Raw genomic sequence first — 18658 nt, 5'->3', positions numbered from 1 at the left:
GCTCCTTAACCAAAATAATAATTTACTTAGTCACTCAATCAGCCTTTCGTTCATTCACTCAAATATGATCAAGCACACAGCAGATGCAAGACAGCGTGCTAAGCACTGGACACTTAGGAGAATAAACACAGACCTTGCTTGCTCAGATTCGTGCCATTATAAGAGAAGGTAGAGAGGATAAAAGAAGGGCTGGCTTACAGTCTTCACGTCGTTGGTACCAATGATTCCTCCTATCTCCCCCAAATCCTTCAACAGCAGATTCAGGATCTCGGTGGCCCTTTTCTTCTGATGATTGCTAAGCTCCTGCAGCTGGCTCAGTTCTCTCTGCGTGGTTGTCAGTGTAGTCTGAAATACACATTTTAACAACAGATTTAAAGGGCCACCCATCAATTTCATACACACAGTGTCATCAAGAATAACATCACGTAGGGTGGAGTTCTTTTGTCCTCTCATGTAATTTCGACAGGAGTCCTTTTAAGCCAAACTACGGTATAGCTCTGCATTCTCTGATAAGAAGAGGAAGTCGTCTTGGCCTGATACGTCATTTGTCTGCATATCAGATGATAATTTCCAGGTCAGTGGAATAAGTTATTAAAAACAAATAAAGCTCAAAACCAGTCCTTATGTTTATCATGTGTAATCACATCTAGTCCTACCTACCAGATGCTCTGTTTCAGTCCACATTCTTCAGGATACAAGCACACCTTCAAGTGTCTCCACCCCCACTTCTAAACAAACCTGCTCCCTGGGCCACTTCCAAATTCCCATCTGACTTGGTAACAGATGGGTCTGGAAGGCCCAAGGGGACATTAATGAGTTTAGAGAACAACCGAGAAAAAGTCTTTCCATCTTCAAGTGAACCAGAACTGGACACTCTTCATCACATTTCAAATGTAGCCTGGTTCAACAGGAGATGGCTTTTAAATATACATATCAGAAACCCCATTTTACTACCAAACATTAACAAATTCATCCCTTTCCCATTCTTCATGGATGCTACCAATATGCATATATTTTTAACTACCTAACTTAACAAACTCTCAACATCAACAAATTTGCCATCTTTTGGTTTCTTGGTATTAACGCAGCCAAAAGAGAAAATAATCTGCATAAATTATGGAATTGTAAAGGTTAATGCAAAGACATTTATGTAATTCTTCCATATGCAACTATTTTAGTTGAGTATTTCTTGATAATCAAACTAAAAATAGTATTCTAAACTAGTCTAGTAGTACTTTGGTCTGACAGAAAATAAAACTTGTATCATGGAAAATGTTTCATTGTTTTGGGAAGCAAATATACCACAGACTAGTTAAAAAATCTTGCAGAAAACAGTAAGCCCCGAAAAATCTAAGTCTCCTTCTTTCCTATGTAACTTCTGCTTTGTTTTTCTATTTTTCATTTTTGTTTTTATTTAGGCACTGCCACTGCTTATTTCATTTTGCTTTCAAAATCCATAGAAGCAGTAGTTCCTATCTTGGGAAACATTAAAAAGCCTTCTTACATGCAGCTGAATGTATGGAATAAGCAGCGTTTTCCATCCACAGCATCTACGGTCAACAGATCGGCACTATCTTGCACCATCTGTTACTTCCCCTTGCTGGGAGGATGGTGGTTTTCCACCAAGCAGAATGGGCACAATCCCATGATACCAGGCCATTGGACTGAGGTGCCAAGGGCAGCTGGTTATAGCCACTCGGCTGCCCACCACCCATCTTCCAAGTAGAAAAAGCGAAAATGGATGCGTTCCACCAGCAGCCGCCTCACCAAATGCTCACTGGCCCTCTGCCACTAGCTCCCTGTGCAGAACCAGCAGTATCTCTCGCTGGGAGATTCTGAAAATTAGGAAACGTGCAGATCGAAGCACTAGCTGAAAAACAGGACAACAGACAAACCAGGACAGCTAGGTCCTAGGCGAGGACAAGCAGCGCTGGGGAAGGAACGGGCTGCATTCAGGAAGGTGTAAACAGGAAGAGTGGACTCCATGCCTTGCACGCTCCCCGTCAATACAATGTTCGGGGATTTATCTGCTTACACTGTAGCATGACGCACAGGTCCACGCTAAGTGTTTTATGTAAACTGTCACGAACTCCCATACCCTGAAAGGAACATGTTACTATCACCATTTTTACAGATAAGGAAATGAACACTAAAGTGTTAATGTCTCAACTAAGGCTTAACAGTTGTGAAGTCAGATTTCTAACTAGGATTTTTCTGGCTCCAAAGTCTGCACTTTCTTGAGTATCCTATAAAGCATCACTTCTGGTGTTACAAATCCCCTAGATATAAAACAGACCTGACATGAAGATCTGGGGCAAGTGGACAAGTCACTTACACAAACTATTTCAATTATTGGAGGATTTCACAGAAGGCATCTGTGCCTAACACTGAAAAACCACTCAGCCAACTGCCGTGCTATGCCGTGTCTTGTCAGTAAATATCAATAGAAGTACAGGAATGGCACCCGAGGAAGTCCCGCCCCCACACACAAATGCTCCAACCGTTTTCTGGGCCAGCTCGTCTGTCAGCTGCTCATTGGCCCTGGTCTTGTCCTCCACTTCCTGTGACTTCTGGTCGTAATTGACAGCCAGCTCCTCCAGAGCCTGGAGAACTTCTTTCACCTCGTCTTTGGCTGCCTCATTTTCAATCTGGAGACGTGTCAGCTCCTCTTGAATCTTCTCATAGTCTCTTCTCGTGGAAGCTAAAAGCTGGGGAAATTAGATGACATGGAATTGGTGACGCTAATGTTCAAAGGTTTATGTTCAGTGCTCTACTCAAAGATTAGAGAAAATAAGTTGAAAAAGCTCAGGATAACTAGAAACCATATGCTAAATGAAAAGACAGCATGTTGTCTTGAAAATATGTTTCTCTTTCTTTCTGTTTCTTTCGTATTTAAAGCTGCATAAGCTTAATTCCAAGAACTGATTACAGATCAAGAATTACACTTTTTAGCTGACTGGCTATTCCACATGTTGAACAAAGGATGAGGAGGAGTAATTTCCAAGGACTATAATAATACTTACATGGCTTTTTACTATTATCATTTTTTCACATTGTAAACTGGTCGATTTCAGAATCAATCAAAACAGTATAAAAGAGCAGTCCCTAATTTTTCTTAATATTCATCATAGATTACAGAAGAGTTTGCCCCCCACATTAACACTAGTAAAAAGTGAATGACTGACTTTATGGATACTTTCATTATTTTTGTGCTTACTGTATTTTCTGATTTGCCTATAGTGAACAGATATTGTCTTGACAGTATAGAAAAATAGTAAGAATCTTTACTGTAACAAAAAGGAAAGCTTATCACAGCAGTTGTACGAAGTTGGAGATGCACAGCAACAGAATGGGAGGGAGAGGGCAGGAAACGCTGAACAAATGGAAGACTCAACTATAGTTAAGAGGAAAATCAATTAAATATGGTTCCTGCCAAGAGAAATGTTTGTGCAGAGGGCATAATCACTGTCCTAAAGAGATGAAGGGCAACAAAGAGGAAGAGAAGAAAATGGTGAGAGAGTGTGTTACATCTATGAGAGGGGTGGGACTGGGGCCATGAACCATAGCCACTTGCTATAATTGTATCATATGAGCCAATCCATAGCATTTTAGCAACAAAGCAGAAAACACTCTAAAGCACAAAAGAGAAAACATACTTAGGCCCTCTGCAAGGGAATTACGAACCATCTGTATTTGATAGATTGGCTACCTGTTCTTTGCTTAGGTTCCTGTTTGTAAAATACTTGGCAAAAATACAACATAAAAAAGACATCTACTAGAGAACTGAGTGCCATCCAGGGAGAGACTGAAAAAAATTTGCCTCCTTGTAAGTGTATCACATATATACTAACACAGTGCTTGGACCCCTATCTTGTGTTGCTTTCCTCTTCTCTACATTCTACATTTGTTCTTTGAGTATTTTTTTCCCTACAAGACAGCACAAGAACATGGTGTATATCAAAGACCTGAGTTACCTGATTTGCAAAGCTGAGAAAAGGCTGAAATGGAATGAACCAGGAGTGCTGGGCCCCGGGTATGAGGAAGCAGGATCATCCTTGCCCCACTACCAAGGCTCCTCTGTCTCTGCTCTTCAGAGATTGTGTAGCAACCAGTTACTTACTCTCAAAACCCTAGAGCTCTACCAAGTCAGACATTTATTTCCTAAATTCAGCTAAAATCAGCTTTTAGCAGCCACTGAAAGGAAATCTACCAAGAAATTTCCACGATTCAGTGATTTTTTTAAAAAAATTCTTTGCAAATTAAATTTCTGGAATAGCCACAACAGACAGTCATAAAAGAACTTGGCAGAAAAATTTTTTTTGCATTCTTTACCTCATCCTGATCCAACATCTGTTGCTTTAGCTTTTCAGCCAGCTGGCTCTGTTGGTTAATTTCATCATCCTGAAACGAAACATCATGTTTAATTTTTTGTGGTTGGTTATGTCATTTTTGATAGCCTGGTTTCTCGATGGACGGCAGTCGGATACAGGATGCCAGCTGTAAGCTTGTTAATAAGATGAAGCAAATGGTGTGGTGCCTCCTCGCAGATGAGAGGTTGGTTCAAATACGACTTCACCCACCTTTCTCAGCCGATGAAACATTTAGATATTCTGGGGAAATCAATATCCTCCACATTCAACTCAATTCCTTCTCATCCAGAAATCAGCGATGTAGGGCTTGGAAGCTGAAAGGGACTCTGGAGTTATCCCTTCCAACTCAAAGATGTTAACAGTGAATTCCTAGCTCAAAAAATTAGGGCGTGAACCTCTAACCACTTGTACTATAACAGGTACGCGTCCCGAACCTTGTCAAACACGTCCGTGAGTGGGAACACTGCCATGTGACGGGTGAAAGAGACCAGTATTTCCACTTCAAACCTCTTACTTAGACTAGGAAACATTTACTAGAGAATTCATCTTTGGCATTAGAGAGCTGCCTTTGATTAGGAGCTAAATTTCTTACCAGTCTGAAAAAACCTCAAGGAAGCTGGCATGCAGAAACACGACCTCTTCGTTTCTGTGTGTCACTGAAGTGGGCAAGGATCTCCCCACAGGCTAGTCCGCTCTTCTTGCTCTCAGCTTCTGCCACTAGGTGCTGCTGCCACAAAAGCCAGAGCTACCGCCTCCCACGGCCCAGTGTGAGCAGCTCCGCCTCTCCCCTCCCTAGACGTGGTCCAAAGCGGCAGGCGGCCAGCGCCTAACCGCGTGAGATTCAGTTTTGGTTATAAAGGTGTTCATGAATTCAAAGGAAATTGTGAAGCGCAGCCTGTGCAGAAAGACAGCGTGGCTTCCCACATGCCTCTCCCTTAGGAGCAAGAGAACATCCTGTGTGACGCCGCTTCTGGGGTCTAAACCCCGAGCAGAGTTCAGTCCAGTTCAGTAGTCCTGTGCTCCTCTTTGTGCCAGGAGCTGCCCAGGTGTCTCCACCAGCAGCCCCTAAGACACCTACCTGTACCGCGCTGTCCTCCTTTTCCAGAGTGGGGGTTAGAGGGTAAATTCAAGGGCCTGGGCTGCAGGACCTCAGTTTTCCCCAGGATACTCTCCTGCCTGTTCGGTTGTGTCAGTTCATCCACTTAAATCAGGTTAACCAGTATCACAGCCTGATGCTTTCCACAGAGCAAGAAAATTCTAACCTTAATATTATGAGGGCTGTGTCTTCTTTTCCTTTGTATAGAATATCTTTTGGGCTTATTTCTCTGTTCAGGGAGATCGTGTTTCTACTGAACTTTTTAACACCAACTCAACTATTTTATATATAGGAAAATTCAAATGCCAGAATGTTTTCTGAAAAGTGCTTAGAAATCTATTATCCATGGACTAGATCCTAACAGCTGGCATCAGGCCTGTGTCAACAGGTTCTAAGAGATGCACTTAAATGTATAGATACGGACTCCATAGCACATCTTACCCCAAAGTTTTGAAAATTTTTTTACAAGTTAAAAATTCTTTAATGGTTCTAAAAAATACTCATGGCTTTCCTCTTGAAGTCAGATTTCTGGCAGAAGAATTAGGGAAATTATACCAGAGTAAGTGAAATCTCTCTCTCTCTCAAAAAAAAAAGTTATTTCCCCAACTAGAAGACTATCATGTTGGACATATTTTCTCTTCTTCTATATAAACTTAGAATGTCAGTTACCAGGAACAGTTTTAGTGTTTATGTTCCTCAGCGCACAAATATTAAACAACTTAACATGAAAGACTCAAGAAGTTTAACGTGGAAGAGCTGCCACCTCTTCCCCGGGATGTATAAGCAACGGCTACAAGTGATATAAATCACGAGAGACAGAACAGCGGCTCAAGCGCTTTGTTCTTATACTGTGTTCATTTCAAAGCCTGACGACGTGGGCTCACTCCTGATGGGTGAGGGGCTGAGAGGCGGCTATGTTTGAGGTACCATGAGAAATCAAGGGCCCTTAGCCTGTCTGGAAAGGATGATGACCAAGGACTACATGATAACAACATGAATCGCTTATGTCAGAGACATTTCCAAACCTACACTTACCCTTTCTTAAGGAAACTTCTCTAAGGAATTAGCATAGTCTGTTGTGATTTTTTTTTTTAATTTTCAAAATTTTCAGAGGAAGATGTGCTGTGCAGTCAATATCTATACATTCAAGCGCATCTTTTAGAATATGTTTATACATGCTCACTCTGATGCCAATTGTTAAGATCTGGTCTGGATAATGGATTAGCAGACACTTTTCAGAAAATATTCTGGTATTTGAAATAAGTGAGTTGTCAGTAGGTTACTGGTCACCCTTAATGACAAAGATGTGTTTGTTGCAATGGTGCTCAGTGAAATGATTCAATGAATACCATCAGTTCAACTCCTACTTACACTTAATTCCGCTCTTACATCTCCATCAGTACAGAAGCACTGGAGAGGTGATGGGGAATGAGAGACAGTGCCAGTGCCAAGCTGCCTGTCTTAACAACTCTGCTCTCAGCCCACCTCTCACCCCAACCCTCGGATACCCCCATCATGTGGCTTCTCCCTTAAACAAAGGGAGAAGACAGAAAAGAAAGAGACTAATATTTAGTGAGCATCTGCTATGTCCTGGAATCGTTTACTCCCCAGTGCCACCTTCTGAAGTAACAGACGTGAACTCCATGTTGCAGGTAAGAAACACAACTTCAGCAGATGGGGCATCAGCCCAGCTCTCAGCACTGGTAAGCCACGGGACTGACTCTAAAGTGGCTGCTTTTCCATCACACAGCACCGCCTTAGAAAAGCACCTGTCCTTCGACCCCTGGAGGGGCAGCACAGAGGGACAGAGTGGGCAGCGGGAAGGAGAGGACATAGAATCTTTCTTCCAGCACATTCTAGACAAATTCATTAGGACTGACAAGTTCCTCATTTCAAGGGCTGAAGCCAAAATAGGATGAGCACTGGACTGGGAGTCAGAAGATGTGTAAGCTCATTGTAGCTCTGCCACCTCCAGACGATGTAAGTCATCTAAGCACCCTGGGCTAGCATCTTATCTAAACCTAGATACTTGCAGTGCTGCCACTAATAATCTATGAAGGTGCCCTGTCCCAACTCATGTATTCTTAAAAGTATCAAACCATCAACATCATCAGAAACATGAAATCGCTTCTAGAACCTTTAAAAGGCAGACAAATAAAAAAATGACACCTGATAAGACATACCCAGGCCATCCATGGGTAGAGATACAAATGGCATGACAAGCTTTGGTGTCCCCCCGCCGGGCTGAGGCTTTGGGGCTCAAGTCCTTTCCGAGATCTCTCAGCATCACCCTGTGATGGACCACAAATGCTAATCTCAAAATGTATGCTTACCAGGGTTTTCAAAACATACACTAAAGGAAAGGAATGTGACAGAAAATGTCCTAGGCTGGGAATGAGGAGGCAGAGCTCCAGGGTCAGCTCTGCCAGCTACCAACTGAAAACTGCCAAGGCCTGGCACTGCCTACATTTCAGATGCCGAATTCAAGACTCTAAAGTTTTCTCAGATCCATGAAAAATCCTCATGCTACCAGGGTAAAAAGATCCCAGTTCCAACCATGTTTGGTTTCTATTCGTAGAGAACAGAGAGCAGAATCAGGTTATCACCCCACATCCAGGATTCTTTGGGGACACTAAAAACGAACTCTTCAATTCTAAATGAGAAAAAAAAAATTGCAATATGCTTCAACAATAACATTTCTTTGGAGAAACAAAAAAATCCACATAGACTGCTCACTTACTTATTGATCTCCCTTTTCTCTCACTTTGTTTGAGGTTTTACATAAAACACCTGGGTAGAAAGAGAAGGGTAACAGTATGTATAGTGCCTAAAAAGTAATTAATCCAGCTCACACAGCATGAATATCTTATTAAATATGTCACCCAAAGGGTAGGGTGACCCCAGTTTAACACTGTGGTTATAATGCAAACTCCCAGCACCACAAGCACAAAGAGAACCAGCTTCCTTAGGGCAAGCAGTCACATTTCCCTTGTAAAGGTGAGACCAGACTCTGAGCTTTACTCAGAAGAAAGAGGCTTGTAAGATTAATGACAACGTTAACATAACAAAGCTGTTCTACCCAAGCCAGAGGTGTCCCCAAGCTCTCTGAGCTGAACCACAGCAGGAAAGATGAAATCAGATTAAAAATATCAGCAACCCAGATGAAATGAACTGAAAGGATTTAAGTATTCCAAGGGCAATATGCCAAGGTCACGTGAAACATCAATTTAATTTCCTTTGCCTCTGGGATTCCTAACCTGACCTTCACTGGGGATGAGTGAGACAGTGTTCTCCAAGATCTCTCTTCCTTTATTCCAATTTGTGCACAGACAGGATTCTTTGAGTCCCAAAAGTCTGCCAAGAATTGGACATCCCTAATCAGCATATCCAAACGACTTCATTCAAGAGGATGCCCCTTACTGATGCTATTACTGGCTCCTCATTCCGGACCTTAGAGCTACATGACCAAAGTACACACTTGAGTTTTGGGAGCCACCACCTTTGCCCCTAGAGCTGGGACATTGCTGGAATTTCCAAGAGGTGACAGACAAGCCCAGAGAAGAAAAGAAGAGAGAATTAAAGTTCACTCACCCTCCACCCTCATGCTATGATAAGGTCCCATCCAGTTTCTAGATGTGAAGATTCTGTCTGTCGAGGCCAATCTTTCAATCAAATTTCCATGAAAGTTTCCATTCCCCGTGAATCCAGTTCCCCCAGTGGCGCTAGTGGTAAAAGGACCCGTCGGCCAATGCAGGAGACATAAGAGACGCTGGTTCAATCCTTGGGTCAGGAAGATCCCCTGGAGGAGGGCCTGGCATTCCCACTCTAGTATTCTTGCCTGGAGAATCCCAGGGACAGAGAAGCCTGGTGGGCTACAGTCCATGGGGTCGCAAAGAGTCAGACAGGACTGAGGTGACTTAGCACACAGCACAACCCAATAAAGAGCTAGGGTAAGCATTAGGAACACATTAGGAAGACTGAACACAGTCTTCAGTCTTACATCAGGTTCCATGGGGCTCGAGCTGCTTCCAGCCAGTAAGTCTAGGACCTGCTACCTTTAGCTTTTGTACCAGTGTGAGGTCTATAAACTCTGACCACAGACCTTGTCATCCAGTTGTCGGTAGAGACTGGAGATCTCCTCATCGTACTTCTCCTTCTCCTCTGCAGAGATGCCGGCAACCACGGGAGCAATGTTGTCTATGATGGGGGTGTTATCACAGGGCTCTAGACTCTTCTGGTCCTTAGCACTGATCTGTTCATCCTCAGGCACAGCTTCTCCTGCAAAGCACAGCCAAGGGGAGTTAGGCATTGAAGAAATTTAGCGTGCAGCCCTCCAGAAAAAGTTACAAAAACAGTCACTCCACGAAAAAGACACAAAGGACACAATGAGGAGCTGTTTAAAGTTAATAGTCTGTCGCTTTCCTGTTTGACGAGAAAGGTCGTAGTTAACTGACCAAAACGAGTATAAAGAGGAAGATTACGTAACACCCCCTTGCTCCCGATGTAAACTGGCTCCATCAACCACGCAAGCTCTCAACTTAATCCAACTTTTCAGCGATACCCAGAATTTTTTGCAAACATTTTTCTTTTGTTGTGGAATATGCTGGGGCTTTACTAGAATCATGTTCTCTTTGGTGATGGATTCAAAGGGAAGCAGACCTCTGAGGCACTCTAATTACAATTAATTAGGTTACTGTTTCATTAACAGCAACAGCCAAATCAAGGAACAAATTCACCATTGTTAACAGAACACTGTAGGGCCCAAATATTCACGCTTTGAGAATCCCTGACTCTGAAGGAGGAAGTTGGGGTGGCCCCAGGACCCAGGAACTCTGACTGACATTACACACACACACACACACACACACTCTTCCACTACCACTCTCTCCCCCAGGAAGTCAGAATTAATTGGCGGACTGGAAAGTTGAAATAGAATAATTTCCTGTGATATCAGGTAGTCCCAGAAAAGAAAAAGCAGCCCACCGAGAATATCATGCAGACTCCTCCCTGCTTCTCAGTCTGCAGAGGAGCATTGTTGGCGCCTTCGAAGGAAACAGTACCAAATGTGACCATGCAAACTGAGCGAAAAGGGGAAGTTCTTAAACCGGCCGAGGGCTATCCCCAACAAGAAAACCAACTTGCAAAGACAGAATGAAAAAAAAGGATCTATGGAAACCATTCAGCTCAACTGTCTCTCTTAAATTACTTGGAAAGCAAACCAAAACCAAACATACTTTTCCATCACAATGTTTACCATCAGCTTCACACTCAATTTGCTACAATCAGTGAGCGTCTGCACTGTTCCAGGCCTCACCCGGTTCTCAGCCTGTAAAATGCATTCTGTGGAAATTCCCCAGGAAAACTGTCCGGAGCCAGAGGGAATTTCTCAAAGAAAAAACAACAACAAAAGACACCCAAAGACAAATGACAGAATGTAACTCCTAATCCATGGCTTCATGAACAGTATACATTACCTCTCGAGAAACCCCCCTGAACACTGACTGTGTACATTTATCTCAATACAAACCAAGCACTTTGTGATGGGTTAGCTTTATTGCTTAAGACTCCATTATCTCACTCGATAATCACCAAATGGTACCATAGGCCTCCACTTCAAACAAAATCAACACTCAATGATTTCACTTTGATATCACAGTTCCATCTGAAGCAGCAACTTGAAGCAAAACCTGGAATAAATTATTACTTTGCTGAATATAAAACTGAGCCAACTGTTTTTTCTTCCAAAGCTCAACCAGACTGTATTGTACCTAAGCCCTTTTCTAAAATTATTGACCTGAAACAAAACCAGAATATCAGAGTAGCCTTTGAACTGAACCTGAACCAAATCAATATTTCATTCAGTTCCAATTCTTGGTTTAAAGCATCCATCAGCAACCTTAGTGTGCAGACTGGATTTCATCCAATTAAAGCACCTATATTCTCTACAGCCTGCTAAGTCCATGGGCTATAAAAGCTGTACCGTGTTCTATTTAGTTCCCAAATTTTGTTTTTCTGTTTGTTTAAAACATTATAAATATAAAATTATAAAAATATATGTGTGTCTTTTTCTAACCATAGAGTATATACTAAAATTTGAAAGCTCTCTTTCACCTCTACCTCCCAATTCTGTTCCTTGTTAGAGAATTTCACCATTAACACTTTGTAAATGTCCTTCTCCCACTTGGATCATGACTGTACATCTAATTTTTCAGTTCTAGCTTCTGAAATTTATGAACAGGGCAATCCAGAGCAGTATGAATTGATCTTCCAGTTAAATCTTAATAAAGAGGAAATTCTTAATTGCACTGGACCAGAAAGCAGGCAGAACATAGTCATACTATCCACAGGCCAGTTCAGCCCAAGTCCAGAGAAATGATATTAAAAACATCTGAAAGAGACATCCGAAACCCTGTGTTCTTAGGTTCCAAATGCCCAGAGAGGCAGTGATATCGTGAGACTGGGGTCAGCTAAAGAGTTGCCTGGGGCTTGCCTGGTGGCTCAGATGGTAAAGAATCTGCCTGCAATGCAGGGGACTCAGCTTCTATCCCTGGGTCAGGAAGATCCCCCAGAGAAGGTAATAGCTACCCACTCCAATATTCTTGGCTGGAGAATTTCATGAACAAGGGATCCTGGTGGGCTACAGTCCATAGAGTCACAAAGAGTCAGACACAACTGAATGACTTTCACTTTTTTTGTTTCCAAGGAGTTATCCAGTGCATATTTCCATTTGTTTGGTGGAATGAGGAGTCAGGGATGAACCCCACAGCCTAGCAGTGGGTGACCTGCTGTAACCAAAGCCACAGGCTTGACTACCCCTAAAGCTGCCCTCTTCTTTTGCTGAAAAATTGTAGCATCACAAAGTATAACCACAGTTGTTCCAGATTAGAAAGGTTCAACGAGCCAGTCAACACTGCTCTGAGAGGCACCTGAAGTGACCAACAGATGCTACATAAATATGGTCAGGGCCATAGCGGGACACTCAGCCACCTGCACCTTCCACAGATTCAGCTACTCACAAGCCATCTCCCACTTAACTTCTTGCTTTGTTTTTGTAAAGGCAAGGAAATGCCAGTGCTTTGAACACAGCATTGTTCTAAAGATTAATTAAAACAGTGTGTGTAAAAAACACAAAAATCCATTTCTTATCCCCTCCACTCCCTGACCAAGTGTCAACATTTTAGGTTTTGTACATAAAATTATTTTTACTTATTCTGAGATTAGTGTCTCTGGGGTCCTGACAATACCTTTAGTGGTTAGAGCTCAGTTCCCAAAATAAAATACAGTATAGCCATGAGAGTGCCTTTCGGGTTTATTTTTATTATGAAAACAATATTTGAAACCTATACCAGGCCTTCTGGTTTCCCTTGAACAACTCTCTCAATCAAAGCGTCAACATGTCCCCCACAAAGCTACATCTGAACAGCGAGCCCATCCCAGTTTTTATTCTAAAGGTCAGGCAGTCAAGATTATTTTTTGCAGCAGTCTTTCAGGCTGAGAAGAACAAAGCAGCAACACGCAGCAACAAAAGCAGCGGGTATCTGCCGGGGAGAGTACAGCTCCTGCCCAGGGAGAAATCAAGAGCCAGTTTTCCCAAACACTGCTGCCCTTCAAAGGACCCAGAAAATGACTTCCAGAAGCGTCCCTGGTAACTACACCGTCCAGCTCACAAACACGTCTGGGGACTGTAAATTCCCAACCCTCGGCAGGACCCGACACCAGGCAATCTGTCTCCATGGCAATCTCACGGCATTAATGGAGAATATTCCCTGCACTGCAGTGGACCGGGTGTCCAGAGGAGCCCCCACCAGGTGATTGCAGAACAACCAATCATAACGTGGAAGACAGCTGCAAACAAATCCTGGAGAAAGCATGCCCTGAAATCTGGCGGTAGAAGGGGAAAGGACCACAAACGAAGATCAGTATCTATTTTTATTTTTACTCTCCTTTATGTGAAAAGCAAATTTCTCTTGGTTTATCCCTTGAGGATTTATACTTGCTGTCCATAGAGAAAGGGCATGTAATATTGTAAAGCATCTTATTTTTTAGAATGAAAGGTTCCCTCCCAACCCCTACCTCAAGAAAAGATTTCCTTCTTTACATAAGCATTCTGGCATTTCCTATTGTCAGATGTAATTACCTTTAAGGACTAAAGAGATTTGTGTGTACACAGGAGTGTTCAGTTGGAGCACACCTATAAGGTTTACAGAGCATTTTAATTATAAAATCAAAACCCCCAGAGGGCATAAATAACATTTCCACAAAAAATAGAAATCCATCAATTGCAATAAGTAAGAATGACAGACTAATCAAAAATTCTTGTTAGCACTATTAGTTAAAAAATTCTAAAACAGGCTTTTTGGGTTTTTGTTAAAAAAATAAAATAAAAAAGAATGAAAACCATTAGACTGCCAGTAATTCATTAAAATTTCACACATGAAGTAGCAACAAGCTAGTTATCCTTTTCATAAGTCAAGCCCCTAAAGCCTCCGGAGAATATAGTAAGGTAATTGCCTTCTCTCTGCAACTCCAGGGCATAGATTGGCTGGTCACTCACAGCTTCCGCCAGAAACCAGATCAGATCTGGCAAAGGAGGTACTTTCTTTTAATACCAATTAAACAGGCCAGTGGCAGACCTAATGGCAGGTAATTTCTATATCAAAGAAACGAAAAAGGAAATCTTTTAAGTTGCCAGAAGGGTGACAGCAGCAGGATACAAGATGTCATTATATAAATGGAAGGTTTAAAAAAAAAAAAGCAACTCATTTCTTTATGGGATTATTTTGCACACACGTAGCATCTCTTACCCTAGCTGCTCAAAATACTGTAAGAAGCTTAAGACATTCTCTCATCCCTTCTACAGTAATTTTCTAATAAGCTGGTTACCCAGGAGTCAGCATCTGCTTTACATTCTTCTTACACAGGCCACACGATTCTCCTAGCAGTCAGCATTTCTACAAGTATTTGGTTGTCTCTCGAAAGAAGGAAGAGAGCCTAACAAATTAGGTCTCTCAAATGAAGTACTAACTTCTGAGCTTCTACAATAATCAGAAATCCAAGGAGGGGCACATCTTCTAAATATTTAATGCCCCAAGAGCAAACTGTGTTCCAACTACAGAGCCCACACAGTTCCACAAAGCACCCACCAGCCTCAAGGTTACAGATTTAGCTTAGAGAACCAAGGCTGCTGTCCTGGTAGGTTTTAAATCTGGAGAGCAAATCTGCTTTAGAGATTGCTGATTTTTCCACACCTTCTCAGCCTGTGATGAAATAATTTCTTTGCATGACTATATCCACTCTGTTCATTATTATTATATTTAACTATGCAAGAGACACTGTAGATGCGCCATATCATCAGATTATTTCCCTGCACTTCTGACACTCAGATTTTCAGGAATCCTTCTCTGACTTAAGCTCTTGTAAAAAGCTGTCATTTCTTTAAAGGCCAACATTCAAAGACGTACCAGAGAAGAGGGCATGGGTAAAGGCTGACCTAGCAACAACAGGAAACAATGGACTCAACTTTGCTCTAGCATCATGGCCCTGGGCCCTCGGCCTTCCTTCCCCATCCTCCTGTCCAGAGTCTTCTTGGTGGATTGAGCAGGGACCAGGGATGGGAGTGGGGGGCAGGAAGTGGTGGACTGGAAGCTGAATTCAACTCCTTTACAGGATGGTTTGAGTCCTTTCCATACATATGATCAACAAGCAACAGAGTAGGGGAAAAAAAGAAAGATCCTATTTCTGAGAGCTGCCCACTCCCTCTATCTGTCCTTAAGCATGTAGGCTGAACGCATTTCCATGAGGCTAAAAGTTGCCAACAGAGCCTCCAGATTTGAAGAGAGTCTGCCTGTGGATTTCAGCCCACAAGATGTCACTAGTACATTCTGGTGGACATGCGTTGTTTTTTAGCCACTCAACACCCATTCTCATAACAGCACCTCGACTGCATTGTGAAGAATTACCCCCCATTCCCGTATGAGTGCAGCTGTGGTCAGACAACACATTAGGGTGCCCTGTCCTTCCCCAGCCCAAGCACACCACCCAGCACAATCTCCTCCTTCTCTCCTGGGGCTCTGGGTCTCCAATATACATGACAAGGACAGAAACACATCCAGAGAGGATTCACTCGAGGTGTGGCCCCTCAGAAGCCCGGGTCCTCAGCTGTTCTTTTAGTTCTGTGAGTCTCTCATAGCTTTTTCTTTTTTAATTGGAGCATAGTTAGTTTACAACATTGTCTTAGTTTCAGGTATAAAGCAAAGTGATTCAGTTACACATATATATCTACTCCTTTCAGATTCTTTTCCATTATGGATTATTACAAGATACGGAATACAGTTTCCGCTTTCTCTTTTTGTTTATATCTTCACAACCCTCATTGGACCAGTGGGGAATGAAGCCAGGAGAGTGGGTGGTTCTCCCCACTCCTAATTTATAAAAACAAGGTGTGCCCCCCACCTTAAGCCCCCAAGCACTTGGGGCCACAATGCTGGAATGGCAGTGGCAGAAATGAATTAAGGCTTGGTGTAGTACACGCATTATGAGTCACAGGTCAATATGCTGAGGATCAATATTCTATTACACCCAGAGGAGAAAACGACAAGGCCCGCATCTGAAGTAGCCCATTAAGCTAGGAGCATATAGGTGGGGTGGGGTAGGGTAGGGACCGGACTACCAGCATTTAACAGAGTATTTCACAGCTTTTGAATGACTTTGGGCAGGAAATGCTCTCTCCTGCGGCAACTGTATCAGATGTACCTCCCTTCACTTATTTACAGTCTGCCTGGACCAGACTGGCCACTGAGACATCATATTCTTTTACCTTTCCCACCCCTCTCCATGTGTGTGCTAAATCACTTGATTCATGTCTGACTCTTTGTGACCCCATGGGCTGTAGCTTGCCAGGCTCCTCTGTCTGTGGAATTTTCCAGGCAGGAATACAGGGTGGGTTGCTATTTCCTTCTTCAGGGGATCTTCCTAATCTAGGGAGTGAAGTGAAGTCGCTCAGTTGTGTCCGACTCTTTGCAGCCCCATGGACTGTAGCCTACAGGCTCCTCCCTCCATGGGATTCTCCAGGCAAGAGTACTGGAGTGGGTTGCCATTTTCCTTCTCCAGGGGATCTTCCCGACCCAGGGATCGAACCCTGGTCTCCCACATTCCAGGCAGACACTTTAACCTCTGAGCCACCAGGGAAGCCCAAATCTAGGGATCGAACCTTCAAAATTCCAGCTCTCTAGTTGACACCACCCAGCCGTGCCCTCGTGACCACGAGGAATCAGAATGCACAGGACACACTGGGGGAAATTCCAGTCCCTTCTTTTCACACTCATCTCCCCAGCCTAAACACAAACCACAAGGGCAGCATGCAGACTGCACCCACAACAGAAAAAGAACGAACTCAGGAGTCCAGCACCCTGTGGAGTCAGCTTGGGCAAGTCTCATATCCTGCCTAAAAGAGACACATGGTCTCCAAACAGAACAGAAAGCCTCTGGATTTTTGTTGGATGAGCAGTTAATCCTTAAAATAATCCTTCACTCACATCCAGTCAAAGGACCACCTCACCATGCCTCCACCTGCCTAACTTCCTGTCTGAAAGTTTTATACCACTTCAGTAGGCTCTCTATATTTGAAAACTTTCGCTTCCAGAAAAAAAAAAAAAAAATCCTTTAAAATGTGAGCTTGCAGGACAGAACTCCAGAAAACTCCCTTCTCTTAATCACTCAGTTAACATGGGGATGAATGCAGGGGTCTCTCAAGACCCTCCCTCTCCTCTTCCCTCTCCTCTCTTCAGAGTCCAGAGAGGACCTCATCCCTACCTATACCTTCAATTATGTCCTAAAGATCCATGACTCCCAGGGACTTCCCTGGCAGTCCAGTGGTTAAAACTTTGCCTTGCAACTCAGAGGTTGTGGGTTCGATCCCTGGTCAGGGAGGTAAGATTCCCCCATGCCTTACAGCCAAAAAATCAAAACATAAAACTGAAACAATACTGTAGAAAATTCAATAAAGACTTTAAAAATGCCTCACATTTAATGTACATAAAAATTATGCTAACCATAAATTTAAAAAAATCCATGACCCACATATTTTTCTTTGTCACTCAAGTAGCTCCCCGGAGCTCCAGACACTCAGACCTAACTTCTTATCTGGCATTTTCACCTGGATGTTCCATAGACTCCCCTCAAACTCCCCTCATCATCTCCCACGTCTCATTTCCAATTCTCCTCCCTCATTTCTTGTCTCAGTGAGTGGCTCTGTCCTCCATCCAACTCGGCAAGCCAGAAACCTTGACGCTGTCTCTCCCTACAGCCACCAGCCTCACCAAGCCTGGCTGGTTTCACCTCCTAAATACCTTTCTGGTCTGCCCATCTCTCTCCCTTTCCACCGCCCTCTCAATTCAACAACTAAGTCTCAGGCCTGGAGGGCCACCCCAGGTCCCAGCGCTCTTCCCAGACCCTCCAGTCCACCCTCCAACACAACCAATGGGTCTTCGAAAAGGCAAATCTCATCATCCGATATCCTTGAATGGCTTTTCACTGCTTCTGAGATAATGACCAGAATCCTGAATGAGTACTGTCCAGACTAGTCTGCTGCTCTTGCCTGTCGCAGTTCGGAGCTGGCCCACCCCAGCTCTCCACCCTGGCCTTCATGCTCCCGCCCCTCAGGGCATGTAAGCCTGGCTCCCTTACCCCACCCCCATTTCCACCCGCACCTCCTATTTTGCTCAACAAACTGCTCTGTTTCTCTTGGAACTTACTGAAGGAAACCTTTGCTGACTTGAGTCAAGCTCAGGGCCTTCTTCTGTAATAACTCTCGGCACCTTATCCTCTCCCTTCTTGATACATGTATTGATCGTGCTTGGAGACTATCTCCTTCACCAGCCTGTAAGCTCTGTGAGGGCAGAGACCATGGCTGACTGCTCACCCTTTAATCCCCAGCACTGCCTTTAACACAGGTTTACTTAACATACAATTATGAAAATCTATCATGTGTCAGAAACCACATGTTAGTTTTCCCGAATTATGTAAGTTAAGGGCTTAGGTAGGATCTCACCTCACAGGATGTGAAAAACAGTAGATTTTTGAGTAGATTTGCAAAGTGGATGAAATGAGACAACAGTTAAAATGAGGCCAAGTGACTAGTTCAAGAGCAGGGGAGAGTACCCAAAAGAGATAAAAAGATAAGCATCAGCCAGGC

The 18658-nt window shown here is 43.3% G+C and overlaps 1 protein-coding gene across 2 annotated transcripts in view; it reads right to left on the bottom strand.

The window, feature by feature from the left end:
- The window catches only part of KIF5C (kinesin family member 5C), a 141113-nt gene that overhangs the window by 27714 nt on the left and 94741 nt on the right, over window positions 1-18658 (bottom strand). For both annotated transcript variants that reach the window (XM_010839957.1, XM_010839958.1), the window contains exons 12-15: window positions 9569-9744; window positions 4333-4401; window positions 2502-2708; window positions 199-345 (exon numbers count right to left, since the gene is read on the bottom strand). In XM_010839957.1, coding sequence (XP_010838259.1) covers window positions 199-345; window positions 2502-2708; window positions 4333-4401; window positions 9569-9744 — 599 coding nt within the window. The remainder of the gene's footprint in view (window positions 1-198; window positions 346-2501; window positions 2709-4332; window positions 4402-9568; window positions 9745-18658) is intronic.

The sequence above is a fragment of the Bison bison genome, unplaced genomic scaffold (genome assembly GCF_000754665.1).
Source record: "Bison bison bison isolate TAMUID 2011002044 unplaced genomic scaffold, Bison_UMD1.0 scf7180017864139, whole genome shotgun sequence".
Lineage (NCBI taxonomy): Eukaryota > Metazoa > Chordata > Mammalia > Artiodactyla > Bovidae > Bison > Bison bison.
This window is presented reverse-complemented; position numbering and strand designations above follow the sequence as displayed.